General features: G+C 41.4%; 1 protein-coding gene across 1 annotated transcript in view; it reads left to right on the top strand.

The window, feature by feature from the left end:
- GPC6 (glypican 6) overlaps positions 1-17,181 on the top strand; it is a 1,040,817-nt gene that overhangs the window by 944,424 nt on the left and 79,212 nt on the right. The window contains exon 6 of the mRNA XM_004577405.3: positions 11,087-11,230. Coding sequence (XP_004577462.2) covers positions 11,087-11,230 — 144 coding nt within the window. The remainder of the gene's footprint in view (positions 1-11,086; positions 11,231-17,181) is intronic.

Below are 17,181 nucleotides of genomic sequence, written 5' to 3'. Positions count from 1 at the left end.
TCAGATGGATGATACAGAGCTGAGATGCTATAAAGCCTATGGTTACCCATTTTCTGCAATGTGAACTTCAAGGACTAGTTTAAGCCTTGTAAACAAAGAGGACATGAAATAAGCATTTTGTCAAGCTGAGAGGGTTAAGGTTTCTTTTCTCTCCACAACCAAATATGTACTTTGTTCAGTCCTCCCTGCTCACCTTTTGGGAGGAAATATCATGCTATTAAAGGAATGCAAAACTTCCAGGAAAAAAAATTCAAGCAAATGGAAAGAATTTGCTTTTATTGCAGAAAAGACTTTAAGAAGAATGCAATGTATCTGACAGCCACCCTGGAATCAAGCTGTGTAAGCATGAGGAAGAAATTTTTAAAACCCTAAAACTGACAGGGTAGTCAATGAAAAGTGGCCAAAACAAAAACTGATGACTTGACTTGATTCAATAAAGTCCAAAATTCTCTTCATAGAATTCTGAGACTTCCCAGGGACTCCGAATTTGCCAGTGAACTTGGCCAAGGGCCGGCTGCAATCAATCTTTAAGTTAAAAAAAAAAAACATGAATCAGAGCAAAGGCAAAGAAAGCGGAGAGCAAAGAAGGGAAAGAAGAAAGGAGAGATTGTTCTGAGAGGCCAAGATAAAACAAGATAAAAGACTGTTGTCTTCAAGGCTAACTCTTGGGGAAAATTTCCAAACTAATAAATTTTTTAAAACATATTTGCTTAATGAGTATATTGATTTTATATCTGGAGGAAGACATTCAAGTTTATATTTTTAAAAAGCCCTCTTTAAGATATTAGCAGAAAACTGTTAACATCAGAAAGAAAAGTATATAAAATAATGTCACAAGTTGCCAGATTAGTCTTATGCAGTGGCAATCCTATAGTTCTTGTTGCTACTTCCTACCATGGACTGTTTTTAGAATACTAAACTTGTACTTACTTATACAATGTGAATGTTCCCTGTGTGTGTCTTTCATTCGCCACTTCTGCCACAAGAAAGTATCCAGCTCCATTCTGAGGCTGGGGCATTATTGCTTGGGCCAGGACACAATGGCTGCAACCACACACACCGCCTACTACAGGTGCTGCTGCTTGCCATTTGGACAGGGTGCGAGTTACCAGGAAGGGCAGTTTTCTGAAGAGCCCATGTCATCTGCATTTTGCTGTCAGCAATGGATGTTACCTGAAGCTGAGCCCAGTTCATGTAGAATCTCTCACTCTATGATTTCAGCTGGCCATGGTCAACTACAGTCCAAATATATTAAATGAGATATTCAGATGTAAGACAGTTGGAAAGTTTTAAATTAGGTGCTGAGGTGTGATGAAGTCTGTCATGGCCCTGCTGCATCCCACCATGGATGCGAAATCATTCCTGTGCCCACATATCCATGCTTATATGCCACCCACTTCATACTCATCTGGGTTATCAGACAAACTGTCGTGTCCCAGTGCTTAGGTTTAAGGAGCCCTTATTGTTCTTACTACAGTCCCAAAAGCACAACTGCTTCCTAAAAATTAAAAAGGCAAAAACGAGCCGGGAGGCTGCTGGGGGCTGCAGGAGGGAGCGTCTTGCTCGGATCCCGATCCCAGCCACCATGTGCTCATGATGAGCTGGGCCCGGGCCTACCTGGATTCGGGGGCTGCTTCCTTTTGGGTGCAACTCGGGACTGAAAACAGAACCAACCCAGCAATTGCAACCAACAGCTGATCGGGGTGATGGACTCTGCCGAGCCCTGTGCTTGCTAGAACATACAAGAATCTGGTCTGGGAATACCTCAAGGTTTCTTTGGAGATCTCCCCAATCGAACTGCTGGACTCAGAACTCTAACCAAGAAAAGACAAAAGACAGAACAGGTCAATCATTCATCTCAGCTATATGTTGGCAGCGAAATATGGGGCAAACGGAGACTTTATGATGGACCATATCAATCAGTGGACGACCTCATCGAGTGAAACTGGCAGTGATTCATAACTGGAGAACTATTAAAACCACTTGAGCAAATATCTCAGAGCATGCCCCACATCCGGGACTTGGGGTGGGCAGGAAACCGGGTGGGGCTTCTCCCTCAATATCCCCCTTTACCTTAGATACATGATGGAAACAATATGGACATAATAGTATTACCCGCTTCCCTATACCCCCTGAACCTTTTTTTAAACCGTAATTAACTATGTAAAGATTGTCAACAACAATACAACAAAATAAATTTTAAAAAAAGGCAAAAACTTATCAGGAGTATGTATATATGTATAGAAAACACACACACACACATAGGATCTGATACAACCTGAGCCTTTGAACAATCAGCAGGGATCTTAGCTCATCCCCTCCAAAGACATGGAGGACCACTGCATTTTGAGAACCTGGGAAGCCAAGTTCATCACCCTCTCCGCCAGCTAGTCAGTCATCTATTTTGTGTACAAGGTCTTCCCCTCCTCAACTGGCATATCCCACTCAGTGAGTATAATCAAGTGAATGGAAAACCAGGATTTTTGTTATCAGTGTAACTAAACTTGTTGATTTGGCTTTGCTTTAATACAACACAGTAAGTGGAGTGAAGGGGATATCAAATGGCTTTTTTAAAAAAAAAAAAACACCTTAACGTGTGACTTACTGCATTTTTCTTAAGTCTAAGGACGAACAATTCAGCCTTGGTTTTGAAGAAGCAATCGACTGAGATAGAGTGTATAACACAAAGGGCACAGTCTGGCCTAACTTGGCCACTCAGCATGTGTTGGTTCTTCTTCTATTATAATCGTTTTCAATAAGTGAATATTTGCTTAAGGGAGAAATTGTCACCAGAATTCCCAATTGCACATAATCTTCCATTCATGATGTTTTTGTTATTTAATTAGATTTTTCCCAAGAACTTTAGAACACCAACTTGTGAGTATAAATTCCATTTGTTAGACCAAAACCAGATCGTGGGTAGCCCAGAGCTGAGGACAGCTTTGATTTCTGTCAAATTTTCAGTTCTACAATTTTCTGAATAGCCTTGCTACTGCTCCATCATCTCCTATTTCTCCATCTGCCTGTCAAAGGTCTCACCTTCATGATGCCTGGGTTTCTGCAACGGCTTCTTCTAGCAATAAGTGAGCACAGTGAGATGCTTGGGATTTTCATACTGCTGACAGCAATTCTCGTGGAGGTGGTGATGACAAATTCTGGTATGTTCTACTGAGAGCAACTCGGTAGAAAGCGTTCATCTTAAGCAGCACACCACTGCCCAGAAGCTTCTAGAAAACCGCCCTCTTATCTCTGTGGTACTGGGTGAGGATGATCAGAGTGGTTTCCTCGCAAGCTGACTGGAGGACTTTTTGTGATGGCTCAAGCGCTTTCCAGACACATGTTCAGTGTGCTGATGTCTAGCCGTTTGGTGAAGCATAACCACATGGGTGCCACCATTCTAGTCATGCCAGTTGGTTTTATGACAGTGGCAAGATCCTTCTTTCTTGTTTTTCACTTGGATTTAGGATCGGAGCACTTCCTCTTGGACATAACCTTGTAGAACACAGAGCAGGTCAGGAATAGCCAGCAATTCCTCTCACACAAACAGCATTTCGGGCATGGGAGAATTCTCTTTCCTGGGGTTTTTAGCCTTAAGGTTACTCTAACTTTACCACTGGCATTACCAACCTTCTTGGCTGAAACTTTACCACCCAGCATCTTGAAAGATCTAAAAAGAGCTCATTCTTGACTTTTTAAATGTATCTCATATGTTACGGCCTCTGACAGATTCTTACAGTGGTAAATAAATATATGAAATATTATTATTCATAGAGCTTAAGTTATTTACACATAACTCTGTATGATCAACAGATGCATTCCCAGTATCATTCTTCAGCTAAAAGCACACACCTCAGTGACTCATATTTTAAGCATCTTTTCTGTGCACAGTATCATTTTATCTTCACAGCAGCCTTGACCATCGGGAGAATGTGTTATTCTAAAGCTCCACAGGTGTAAGGTGACAGGCTAGTGCTCCAAACTCTTAGAAATCTCCACGCCCTGTTGCTGTGCTTTGAATGTATTTGTCCATCCAGGTTCATACATTGAAAAAGCAATCACCACAGGTATGATATTAAAACATAAGGCCTTTGAAGGACATTAGGCCATGAGCACTGAACCCTCACCAATGGGGCTAGCATCCTTCTGAAAGACAATCAGGAGAGCTCTGTCACCCCTCCCACCATTGAGCATCCCAAAAGACTCTCCACCTATGAAGCAGGAAATGTGTTCTCCCTAATAACCAGTTTGCTAATGCCTAGTTCTGGGACTTGCAGCCTCCACAATGGTCAGCAATAAATGGTTGTTACTTATAAACAACTCAGTCTGTTGAGTCCAAGTAGGCTAAAACTGCCCAATCAGTTGCATCACAACTCTCTCTTGTAAAAATAACATTTAGAGCTGGACAAAATATCTGTAGAGTCAGCACAGATGACAGCTCCTGCTTCTCTGAGTGCAAATGGGATAGATCTGAATTCCCCAGGCAGTCATCTAACAAATAGTTCATTCGTTAACACCACAATATAAATTAGAATCTAATAAGTAAATAAAACATGACTCAAAATCATTAAGCTGGATTAAATCTAGGTAAGCACTGTTACCTATATTTAATAAGAAAGATTAGAGTGCTGTTTGCAAATTTCCAAATGGCATTTGGGAATAGCAATACCTTTCCCATCAGGGCAAGAACTTCAAAGCCACAGGAGGCGATGCAGGATTTATCTGCAGCCCCTGTTCCTTAGGTTGCCAGCAACGACTTCTGCAACTGCAAAAGACCATGCAGAAGGTAAACAAGACAAAGAGACAGAGGTGTGACGCCAGGCATGCCTCCAAAAACTGCATGCCACATTCACTTAAAATTTGTTAAGATGCAGATAAATATTTGGATGCTGAACTCCAAGACACAGTAACCAGACGTACTAGCACCACGCCTCCCCCTCCTTCTCATCCCTCCCAACTATGAAATGTCTCTTCTTTCAGCACTCCCTGTGTTAATGTCAGCTTCTTTCATCTCAGAATGCCAACATGCTTCTGAGACATTATCTTAGTAATCCTCTTATGAGAGGATTCCTGAGCCAGATAGCTTCCTGAAATCCACAGGCCTTGGACTCAGCTAGGTGGGAGAGACATTCCTTTGTACCTAGTAGCATGTTTGCATTGGGGCATCCAAACACTTTCTTCAACTATCTCTAATTATCCCTTTCAACATTCCATGGCGGGAGGCAGGTAGGGGGTCATACTGATTTTGTTTCTTAAAAGGGTAGAACTAGCTTATGATGTATCCCATCATAATGTAGCTTATCCTGCAGCTTAATCTTCTAGAAACTTCTGTTATAAGGTCCTTTGGTCTTGAAATACTATTTTCTCAAATTAAAGGTAGAACAGGGTGAAAATGCTGCACAAATATCTCTGCAAAGCTATCCATTTGACGGCAATGCTTGGCCAACTACAACTTGGCAGTGCAGGGTATGCTCTCCCACCATCCTGCAGAGAAGCCCCAGGAACAGCCAGCGCTGAAGCACTTGGGGGAATACGACCAATGGCACCCTTGTTCTGTACAATCACGGCATGTTGGCGAGAATGCCTCACTCAACAGTGTCTCATAGGAATGGCTGCTCTTGCAGCAACCGTTACTCCCCAGAATTAATATTTTTGCAGAAAACTCTTTAAAGATTTCAACCCAGACATTTCCCCCTCAAATACCCTTCTTCAAAACTTCTAGAAATTACAGATTATAAGATGATATAATTAGTTACTATCAAGTACTTACTTTCAGAGATGCTGGGTTCTGATTTTCTGCCTCATGTGTTGTGTTATTTGTCTGGTAAACAATATTATTCACATTCTCGGGGAATAAACGAAGGTTCACCGTGGATTTTGCACCTGTTGTCTGACTTGGCTTTGCTCTGCTCCATCAGTCAGCCACTTGTCTCTCTGTTCCCCTTGGTGAAACACACCCAGCTTCAGGGCTTAAATACTACCTTCAGGCGAGTGATCTGAAGCTAAGTCCCTAATTCTAGATCTGGCCAACTGAGTCACTGATTCCCATTTCACTAAGGCTCTTCCTTCACATTATTCCTCGATCTTCCCTTATTCAAAATATAAATGGGTGGGGGTAGAGGTGTGACTTGGGTCATCAGAGATAAAGTTCATTGAACTTATTTTTTAAAAAAAAAAAATTACACAGAGAGAGGTTTGTTTTCTGTTCATTGGTTAGTCACTTCCCAATTAGCGATAACCAGGGCTGAGCTAGGCAGAAGGCAGGAACTTCATCTGGGATCCCCACATGGGGGTCAAAGGTCATCTGCTGCTGCTTTTCCCAATTAGCAAGGAGCTGGATCAGAGGTGGAACAGCTTGGACATGAATTGCTGCCCATGTGGGATGCCAGTGTCACAGGTGGTGCCAAAATACCAGCTCCTCATTGGTCTTTCAGGAGCCTCAGGAACCATAAACAATTACCTAAGGAGGTTGCTGCTTACAGCAAACTTAGAATATCACCAAGAACTCAAGTTTTCTGCACACAAATTCTTTCCTTCACAGGCTTCCTGAAGCCAGCATTTTTCCAGCTATCAGATCATTCATTTTCTTTGTCTGTTCTATAATTAAACACCATAAACTGGATAGCTGAAAAACAGCAGAAATTTATTTCTCACAGTTCTGGAAGTACAGGCTCAAACTCCAACAGACTCACTCCGGTGAGAGCCTGCAAAGTGCTTGCCTATGACCCTCCTACTGTGTGCTCACATGGCAGGAGAGGCAAGGCAGGCACCAGAGCAGAAATCCTATTCCTCATCACTTCCCAAGGCCCATCTGTGAAGTCCTACACCATGAACTTGGGTGGACACAGATACTCAGAGAACATACATGAAAAATTCTATCATTAATTTTCCCCTTGGAAGTCATCTTACACAATGGCTATGTGGTGGGGCAGGTTCAGTCCCTGGTATGTGACCAATGCAAGGGCATTTACTAATTCCTAAACAGGAGCAAGCAAGCTGACACTCTGATACATCTTGACCACTTGTCCTTGCTGGGTTTTCTAAAATTCTAGAAAAACACCCCTTATCACTAGGCCTAGAGCTTACACACTTCAGGTTTTCATTTATGACAATTCTGTTTTTCCAAAAGTTGTGGTAGATATGAAGTTATTCTGACACATCTTTACATAGATTTCCACAAGATAATGGGATTTGGTGTTGTTACCAAAATAATTAGAGGTCAGTGTTTTCTTCACCTCAATTCACAATTACTAAACTGAAGCTGTCAACAAAATCCAAGCCTTAAGGAGCAAAACACTTCTTAAGAAGTTTCTCATTTTTTAAACTATTTTAGAGACATAGTAGATAGGAAGAAGTCTTGGATCCACTGCTTCGCTCCCCAACTGCCCATAATAGAGCAAAGCCAAGAGCCAGAAACTCTATCAGGGTCTCCCATGTGGCAGACAGGCACCCACGTGCTTCAGCCGTCATCTGCTGCATCACAGGGCATGTGTTAGTAGGAAGGCAGAATCTGCAACAAAGGCAGGACTCAAACCAGGGCACACTGACGAGGGATGGGGGTGTCCTGAACAGCATCTTAACTGGTGTGACAAATAACCCAAATACCAGACTATACTATTATAGTAACACCTGCTCAAACACAGATGAAAGAAATTAAGAAACCAAAACAGTAAGATTCTCCGTTAAGATACATTGTCTTCCCTGAACGCTAAGATTCTTTCAGGACATTCCATGTTCCTTTGATTAAACTTAACCCAGCAGCCAGATTTGTTTGCCAAAGAGCCAGCTGAAGAGGGTCCATTAACTCTTTCAGTGCCCAGCTCCTATGAAATATCAGCAAGGCCATTAGTATTGTTGTGCCTTGGGCTCTATGCTTTTTAAAAAGTCAGCTGTCATTTTCAAAGCCAACCAAAATAGCACACTCAACAGATCCCTGGAGTTCTGGAAATGTTAATGTCCTCCATCAGCAATGACCTTGCCACAGGGAAAGTGATTTAGGCACCAGGGAGAAAGGAACCCACTATCTTTATCACACTGGTTTACACCATCAGCTTCAGAAATTGCATGAGAGAAGACTAATCAATAGTGTGTTAGGACCAATCTTGAGGAATGCCAAGACAAAGTACTCTTGAACTGTAAAATGCTGAGTTGAAGGAGAACTTTTGAATACAACAAAAGATAAATTAGCTGTAGTGGTAAAACAAAATAAATTGTGTCTCAAGATGGAATTCGTCATTAGGAAAGGCCCTCAAGAACTTGATATACTTCACTGGAATCGCATAATATGCATGATGAAAAATGCTTAAACAACACAGAAGTGGGGAGGGGGGAATGGGCAGTGCCAAAGAGAGGATTCTGTTTGCACGTGAAAGAACTTCCAACAAAAGCAAGACTTATTAAGTCAGAAAGCCCCCCATGCAGCAGCCAACAGGGGAACTTTTTAAAGAAAAAGACCAGGAGCTGGGGCAGAGGATCAACAGGCGAATCAAACACCTCCAAGTTCTGGTACCCTCTGTAGGCAGTGGTTTATTTCCTGGATGCTCCACTTCCTATCCAGCTCCCTGCTTATGGCACGGGAAAGCAGCGGAGGATGGTGCAAGTCCTTGGAACCCTGCACCCACCTTAGCATCCCAGAAGAGGGTGCTGGCTCCTGGCTCCTGGCTCCTGGCTCCTGGCTCCTGGCTCTGGACTGGCTCAGCTCCTACTGCTGTGGCCATTCGGGGAGTGAACCAATGGATGACAGATCTTTCTCTCTCTTGTTCCTTCTCTTTGTTCATCTGCCTTTCTGATAAAAATAAATAAATCTTTTAAGAGACAGAGATCTAAAAATCTGGTCAAAGTGGAGTTTTTCAAGCACAATTTGAGCAGGAATGGGTGAATGGAACAGCAGCTACCAATCAATCAGAGTAGGGACAGCAAAGTTCAGGAGAGGCCAGAATACGAATCCTGTTTATCTTGCTAAAAACAAAAAGCCAGCAAAAGGTTGTAAGTGGTACCTTCTTTCAATTCTCATGGTAAGTAAAAACTCAGAAAGGTGGAGTCACTATCTTCTGGCCAATCTCATGTTCAAATAGAAAATAACGAAAGAGATTCACATTCTGATACGGGCTCCAGCTCACTGGACTGGAAACAGGACTATCAGCTGAAACCAGAACTCGGAGTGGGCACTTCGGTCTGCCATGTGCAGCTCCGGGAGGAGAAACAAGAATCTTGTACCCTTTTCTCATTCCACCAGGGCTCTGTATGTCCATCAATCCATGTAACTCCTTACAGAGTCAAATAACCAAACTGCAGATACTGCATTGTAAACACACGCATGCAAGAATCAGTTCACATAGCTCTGAGAGCTAGCCTGGCAATTAAAACACGGATTGAGACACCCACATTCCACGCCAGAGTACTTGAATTCTATACCCACTCTGGTCCCACTCCTGGCTCTAGATTCTTACTCAAACACACCACAGCTCAAGTATTTGGCACCTTGCTACCCATGAGGAAGATCCAGATTGACTCCCAGCTGTGGCCTGGCCCAGCCCTGGTTGTTGAGAGAATTCAGTGAACTAGTGCACCGGGCTTGTCTGTGCAGCTGCCTCCTACCTCTCAAATGAATAATCAAAACATTAACAAAAAAATACCTTGCATAAATAGACCCTCAATGTCATCTGTGTCTAGGAAAAGAGCGATCTTCCATGTACAAAGGAAAACTAATGAGAAGTTCAACTTCATCAAGATTTCCTGAAAAAGATATTGTATTTCCTTAATCTAGCAAAGGTGTGATCTCTTTACAACCAGCGGAGTAGAAGTTTCTAAAAAGTGTAAAAGGAATGTTTTCACTCTGTTCTGAGTGAAGTCACTGCGGAAAAGAGCTGGCACCTCAGTCCCTGAGATCATTACAATGAAATGTTTGATTTCCCACAGCAACACTAATTGTGACATGAACAGCTGTCAACAACAAAATTAGAAGGAAGTGTCATTACATGGATTTCATCCACATTTGGTTGTCCTATTTCCATATCATAACTCAAGAGAATGTTTTTTTAAAAAAATTCTTCCATTAGAGGTTTTCATTATTCAAGAGGGAAGTCACTCAAATTATCTGGCCTTATGTGCACGGAATGTGCAATACTGGAATATATTTGTCATGATAACAAGAATCCCAATTGGATGCTTACTGAATGCCAAAGCCAAGTACATGAGTGTCTGGGACACATCCCTTAATCCTGAAGTCATCCTTTCAAGTAATTGTTACAATTTCTGATTTTTTGAAGTAATTGTTATCATTTTAATGCAGTTGATTCTCATTATTTTTTCTTGACCATGTTCTAGAACTTTGATACAAACATTGAAAATGAGCCAACAGTGAGCCCTTGTCCCCATGGGACCTGCAGGGCTAAACTCCTATGAGCTGCTGGTTTCAACTTTCTTCCACTGCTCAAGGCATAATCTCGCTTTTCTCTTGCTGTTAAAGACACCTGACTTAATATACATTGTTGCTTCATTACCACTGAACTCACAAACCCTAAACCTAATTATAAACCAAGTCTATCTGATACATCTTTTCTCTACACGATGTATCTCATGGTCCTTGAGTCAGGAGAATCAGACAGAACTTCAGCCCTTTGCTAGGGGAGAGCGGAGAGGACGGTGGAGAGCATTTAGGCAGTGACACTGCAAATGCAGAAGCACAAAAAAATGTGGAAAATATCACTAAGATAGGCACTGGTTTACAGCAGAGGAGTCGAAGGGGGAAGGGAAGAAGGTGACAGACACATAGGAAACACACAAGATAACGTTTTGTCAGCCTTCCCATGCCCAGGAAAATTCTATGAGCGGTGACTTGGTGGTGATATGTGTATTTTAGTTAATGGCAAATTTATAAATGCAGAATCTGGAAATAATAAAGACTTAATCCTATACAGTGAAAGTGAGTCACTCGTGTCTGGATAATTCTCTCTGTTATACATATTAGTACTTGAGCTTGCTTACATTTCAAAATTAGAATAGACCAGTGTCCAGAGTTCCTTGCACCCAGCTCCATCATGATTGTGGAAAGGAGCTTCACTGTCTAACTCTCTCAACATTTCTCCAGGTCTTTCAAGGATGTGGCCAGCCCAAACCTGCTCCAGCTCTCAGATCAGCACGCTCAGCTCCTGAAAATTTCAATACCCGCTTCAGGCCCTATAACCCAGAGGAAAGACCAACAACAGCTGCGGGCACAAGCTTGGACCGGCTGGTGAGTGTTTCAGATTAATAACCACCATGGCCAGTACTTCCCACCAAAAGGATTCTGTAAAAACGTACCAGGTTCAAAACAGTTGAGTTGCAAAAGCCATCTCACTTTTCTATCTGCTCCTGTCCTTGACTGGGACCCTGTAAAGCAATGGGCTGTTTCTTTCAGGTCACAAAATAGATTTTTTTTTTTTTTAAGAAATGGCATAACTATTTATTCACTCTGGCAGTGACTAAATTTTCAGTTTCCTATTTCTTCTGAAATATTAATTTGGAGAAGAAGTTAACATTTATTTCAGAGATATAACTACAAAAGCATATTTCTTATTCATCTGCTTTTTTCTCAAAATAGTTATTCATTCAATTATGATAAAGTATAAATTCAATATGACTTCTGCTTATATACCAATTTTTCTGACTGAACAATCTCCCCCGAAAAAATTCAAAACCAATGCTACCGCCATGTTTTCTCTTTTAAAATTTAGAATCATTAGACAGTCATGTTGAGGTATCTGAATGTATTGTGGGGACTACTTGGTGTCTGTCATCAAGGCAATTTACCTGTAAAATCAAGATTAGAGGAAATAAAATTTTCTGAATTGTATTTTAAAACACAGACTTTGCTATAAAAATTAAAAGCTCATAATTACAGACAAATTTCCAACACCGTGTATTCAAGTTTTGGTGCTAGCAACAATTTATATACCTGTAATTATTAATGGCGTTAATGTCATTTTGCTAATTATCTTGATTAAAATTAACAGATTAAAAACCTTAAGTCATAAAACCTTGAACAAGATCTGACTGTATTATATAAACAGATCTTAAGGGTTGCTGGTCACGGAAGTGTTTAAAATTGGTAACTTATAGCGGATTATGAATTACCTTGGATTTTAGTAAGTATCATTCTACAGTGTAGAGCTGACCAGATTAAACCGGTTGAATCTGGTCCCAGTGTAAGACCAGATGCATGTCTCTCTATTAAAATCAGTTACGGTCATAACATGAAATCTCAAAGTAATAGCTTAGGTTATGACCAACCTAAATTATGCTTATTATTTAACAAATAAAACCCCATTCTGCTATAAATTTTTTAAAACCTGTCATATTCGTAATCACTTCAATCCTCAACTTTACCTTGCTCATACCTATGGTCTATTGTAGTTCCAGATAAAGTTTAAAATCACTCACCATTTTTCTTTTAAATGATTGATGGTGTGGAACAAGTAACCAGCTCTCTCTGGATCGTGTTGTTTGCATTTTCCTTTTCAAATGGCTTTTTAACCAGGAATACAAAGGGCGAGTGTGAGTCTGGCCCTTTTTCTTCAGTTCCATTGTAGTTGATCCTAACTACACTACTGGAACAATTTAGACTTTTCCAATGTTTCATAAAATCAATGTAAGAACGGAGTTTCACCATTAAGGTGAATAGTCTTTAGATGTGATAGAAAATGTTGTGTCTACAATACCAATATGGTGTTGTATATCTAGTCTCTTTTTAAGATTTTTTGGTACACTTAATCTCTTATGAAGTTAGATTTCATGCTAAGTGTACTTGCCACCATAACGAAAAGAAATAAAGAAAAAAAAGTGTGTGCTATGCATTTAGTTAAAAATGCATTGCATTTGAATAGTATAACGCTGTCTGTGACAATGGGTTCATTCTTTCTCCTTTGAAACACAAGAGCAGTTTCTTGTCATGCCCAGGAGAAAGGCACGGCTGCCCTCCAACAGAGGAAGCAGACCTTGAAAAATGCTTCTCCAGGCAACAGAGTTTGTGCAGTGTGGCCTAACCTAAATAAAGCAGCTACGCTTATATGGTGTTCAAAACCCAGTAGACATGAAAATTGGAATTTGAACCTTTAATAAAGGAACTTCATTGGTAGTTTTGAAAATGACCCACATAGAACGGTCTTAAAGAGTATTGGAAAATAACAAACTGCTGGAGGGTCTTCTATTGTACGTGCCTCCAAAATCTATACTTCAGTCGATCTTTTTTCTAAAAATAGCTATAATGGTTAATCAACTAATCATGAGTGAAAACCAAGGATCAGACCCAGCACAGAGGCCCGCAATCAATAAGCCAACTTGATTCTAAAACATTCCCTGACAGTGCCTAATATTGACTACCTTATAGGTGTGGCTCCGTGCTTTGCAATGGACAACTGCAGTTTTGTCCATTTTTGGTTGAATTATATTCTGAGCCCTTCCCCAACTATAAGGGCAAGAGATTTGTAATTCATAGCCTGCCATGAGCCCACCTGGAGCTACTTTCCTGGGCTATGTGGAGCAAAGGGCTGTTTTCACATCAAAAGGAGCTGCACCAGGGTTATCCTGGGGACGCAAGCTAGGTGGACGTTAATATCAGAGTTCATGGCCCTTGACTCCCCTGCAACCTGCTTCCCCGGGAGGACTGAAGTTCTAACAGGAGGAAGGGGAGTACTCACCCCGGGCTGGCCTGGTGAGAGAGAGCTCCCCAGTCACACACCATCATCGGCCAGAACGGCCCGGTGAGCGCCCCAGATGGGCCTGCCATCCATTATGGCCCAGTTCAACTGTTTATAAACAAGGCTCAGATTACCTACTCCTGTTTTAATTTTTCCCCTGAAAAGATGTTTCCTGAATATTTATAAGAAGCATATGTCTGAAAACAAGGAGAACTAGCAAAGATTTCCCTTCATCTCTGGTTTGGCAGAGAAAATGCTTCAAAGGACAGCATCAAAAGAACTCACCAATTACCACACCCCATTTTTGCCAAATTAAAAAATAACTTCACTATAGAGCTCTTGGAGAATGAATCTGAGCACCTTTGAAATGAGTATCTGTGGCATTAACTTTGGGATCTACTGGTAAAGGTTTTCTTACAGCAGTTATTATAAAACTGTTTTAGATAAACTGGTAATTATAGGGTTTGCTTGGAAATCAAACTCTAACCCCAAGCTTGGTAAACTATCGCTAAAATGTATATAAAAACATTTAATAGGATAACTCTGTTAAAAATCCACCAATCCCATTATTGAAATTCCTTTTATACTTGGAAGGAGTTCTTATTATTCAGGAAACAGGTCCATTTTTGTTCCTCAAAAGTTACATGACCATAAGAAGCAGCTGAGACAGCTAGCAGCTTTCAAACCTCTTACCCTAAGTGATCTTGGAAGCTGAGGAATGAATGGGTGGTATAAATTCAGCCGCTGCAGGCCAGCACCACTCATCTTAGGACATCACACATCTTCCTGCCCACAACCATGATTTGTTGAGTCCATGAACGCATTACCTAATTTGTGCAACACCCTGGTCCTACCTCCTGGTTTCCCTCGTTCGCCACAGCAGCTCTTCTGCCAGAGCCAACTGTTGTCCATGATTTGCAGTTAAATTGGCCAGAGGTGACCATTTGCCCTTAATAAGCACCTAGTTTTCTCCCCTTCTCTTAAATTTGTGCTCTGAATTCTCTTACATGGTTTGATGCAGAATGGTTTTTTTAAAGGTAGTTCCAATTTGGTAGAATGAACATCAAGTGTAAAAAGACACTGGCACAGAATAGCTCAATTTTTTTTTTAAGATCTGAGCACACAGAAGTATCTCAAATTATCTTCTGCAAAAGGCAATTAGTTGTATATCTCAGAAAATGAGAACACAACCTGTTACTGCTCAGGAACATCCTTGGACATGGAATGTCTGTTACATTATAACAGCCAATTCATTAGAGCAAAAATGTACTTTACATTGTTGATTTTTGGAGAAAAATACAGTCTATGAAAGAAAGCCATTTTTTAAAAAGCCAGCTTTGAGAGTGAACTCCTCAAGCTCGTGATGGTTTAGACCCACTTATCTCCAGTAAGTATTCAACAGGACACTGTGTGCACATTTCTCCAGTAGGCTGCTGTTCATTAGTGGGCACTGGGGTGAGGGTGGCTGGAAAACCAACCCGCAGAGCAAGCTTTAGACCTGTGCTGTCCAACTATGCATAGAATAATCTTTTTCTTTTTCCTTTCAATGTGTTTTCCTCCTGCTTCCCAGAGGACTGTGTGGCGGACAATGCAGCACAGTGTAAGAACCGGCCTTCTCTTTCTCCTTCTCATCGCCGCTCGTCTCTGTGTAGTCTGTGCAGAGTTCTGAGGAATCCCAATTCCACTCTCCCTTTCCAAATCACTCAGAGTGAATCAAGTGCTGCACGTGGCCAGCTTGGTTAGGAGTCTCAGCTCTGCTTGGTACTGATGGCTAACTTCCATGTTGGTATTCTCTCCCCTTGGCCAAATGTTCAAGCTAATCTCCGTGCAAGACTGGCTCATTTTGTGGCTGATTGAAATTCTAGGCCAGCGTTCAGACTGTGTGGAGTATGCCTGAAAGACTAGCTCTTTCCTGATAGAATGTATTGGCCTTTTTTCTTTTTGTGTTGAGCAAATAATTACCTCGCTAATAATAAGGATAAACCAACATCAGCTCTCATGCATAAGAAACTAATTTTTCCATTAGCAGGAACAAGGAGAATTTAGGGGGTTAGGAAGGAGATTGTAGTATTGGTTGTTTACTCATTGCTTTTTCCTACTGAATCACTAATTGCTGTTAGTGCCTGTAGGGAGGGATAGCTGTATCCTTTTTTTTTTTTTTTAACTTAAAATGGTGTGTATTGTGATTAAGGACAAGAACTCTTACATTATATCACTTGACTCTCCATGTTAGCCAAAATAATGGGATAGTTACCTACTCTGATATTCAGACACCATCCCGCGGGGTAATGTTCTTTCGCACAAGCTTGAACCCGATGTATGGATCCAGGAGAGACAGTGGCTGTCAGTGGAGGAGCACATTTATAAAGCACACCCATGGCATCAGGGTCGACTAGGTCTACCTGCCCTGTAATCCAGACAGTGCTATGATGGGGTCTAAAGTTCAGCTGCCTAAAAGAGAACTGTCTCCTGAGGGGTAGACCCATTCTTCCTTCCAGCTTTCTGAGCCCAGGAAAGTTTGCATGGAGTCAGACAGTGAAGTGGCAAATCTGAAATAGGAGCATGAGGGAAGGGAAGAGATAGCCAGCTCGGGTTCCTTGTTGGTAAATGGGAACTGGGAGGAGAAAAGTGTTACAGTTGGACAAGTTGGAGTGTGGTTTGACTCACTGGCCAAGGCACAGCACCTCCATCCAGTTCAGAAAGCAGGCCCCCAACCTTCCTAAGTCATGTTCGCTGGAACTCTCCAACAGGTAAGCTGGTCAACTCCGATGCTTGTCATGACCCTAAAGGCTTTTTCCGAAGACTTCTGACTTTTTGAACATTTATGGAGATGAATGCAGCTCTTGGTATCCTCCCCACTGTGTGGTCCCTCTCTGCCCACACTCTTCAATGCCCCCAAATTCCCTTGTCTATGTCACATACAGACTCTTCAGAAACACGCTGCAACTTCTGAAATCCACAGGGATGTCCACAGCAATATTACATATTATTTAAGTACTTGCAAAAAAACCTTTAAAATGTGTACTTTTTAATTGTTATTTTTCTCATACAAAATGGCCAGAGCAACTAACTGTTTGGCATCATTTCCTGTACTAGAATTAACACCAGTTTCAAAGTAAAATGCGAGTCATAAAGCTGTCTTTCTGAGCTGATTTGGGGCCACTTTGGGGTGATTTAAGAAGTCTTGGCTGTAGGGATGCAGGACCCTGTCTGTTGTTCCTTGTAAACTGCCATGGCATTTCACTGTCACCTCAAGGTTTCTGGCATCCTGCTAAATTCACTCTTTGCATTTCAAAAGGATGTCAGGTCGTGTTCAAGAAACTGCTTTATTATCTAGTGCTTTGGTCACTAGCTTTAGTTGGAACTGATACTTCCCATTTTTCATCCCAACAGAGAGAGAGAGAGAGAGCACCTCTGCTTAGTCCGAAAAGGAAAAAGTCAAATCTCAATAACAACACTAAACCAGATTCTCCAATTTAATTGGTTTTCTAACAACAAATGGTCGTGG

Source organism: Ochotona princeps, chromosome 12 (assembly GCF_030435755.1).
Source record: "Ochotona princeps isolate mOchPri1 chromosome 12, mOchPri1.hap1, whole genome shotgun sequence".
Taxonomy (NCBI): Eukaryota; Metazoa; Chordata; class Mammalia; order Lagomorpha; family Ochotonidae; genus Ochotona; species Ochotona princeps.
Note: the sequence above shows the minus strand (reverse complement) of the source record. Positions and strands in the feature narration are given on the sequence as shown.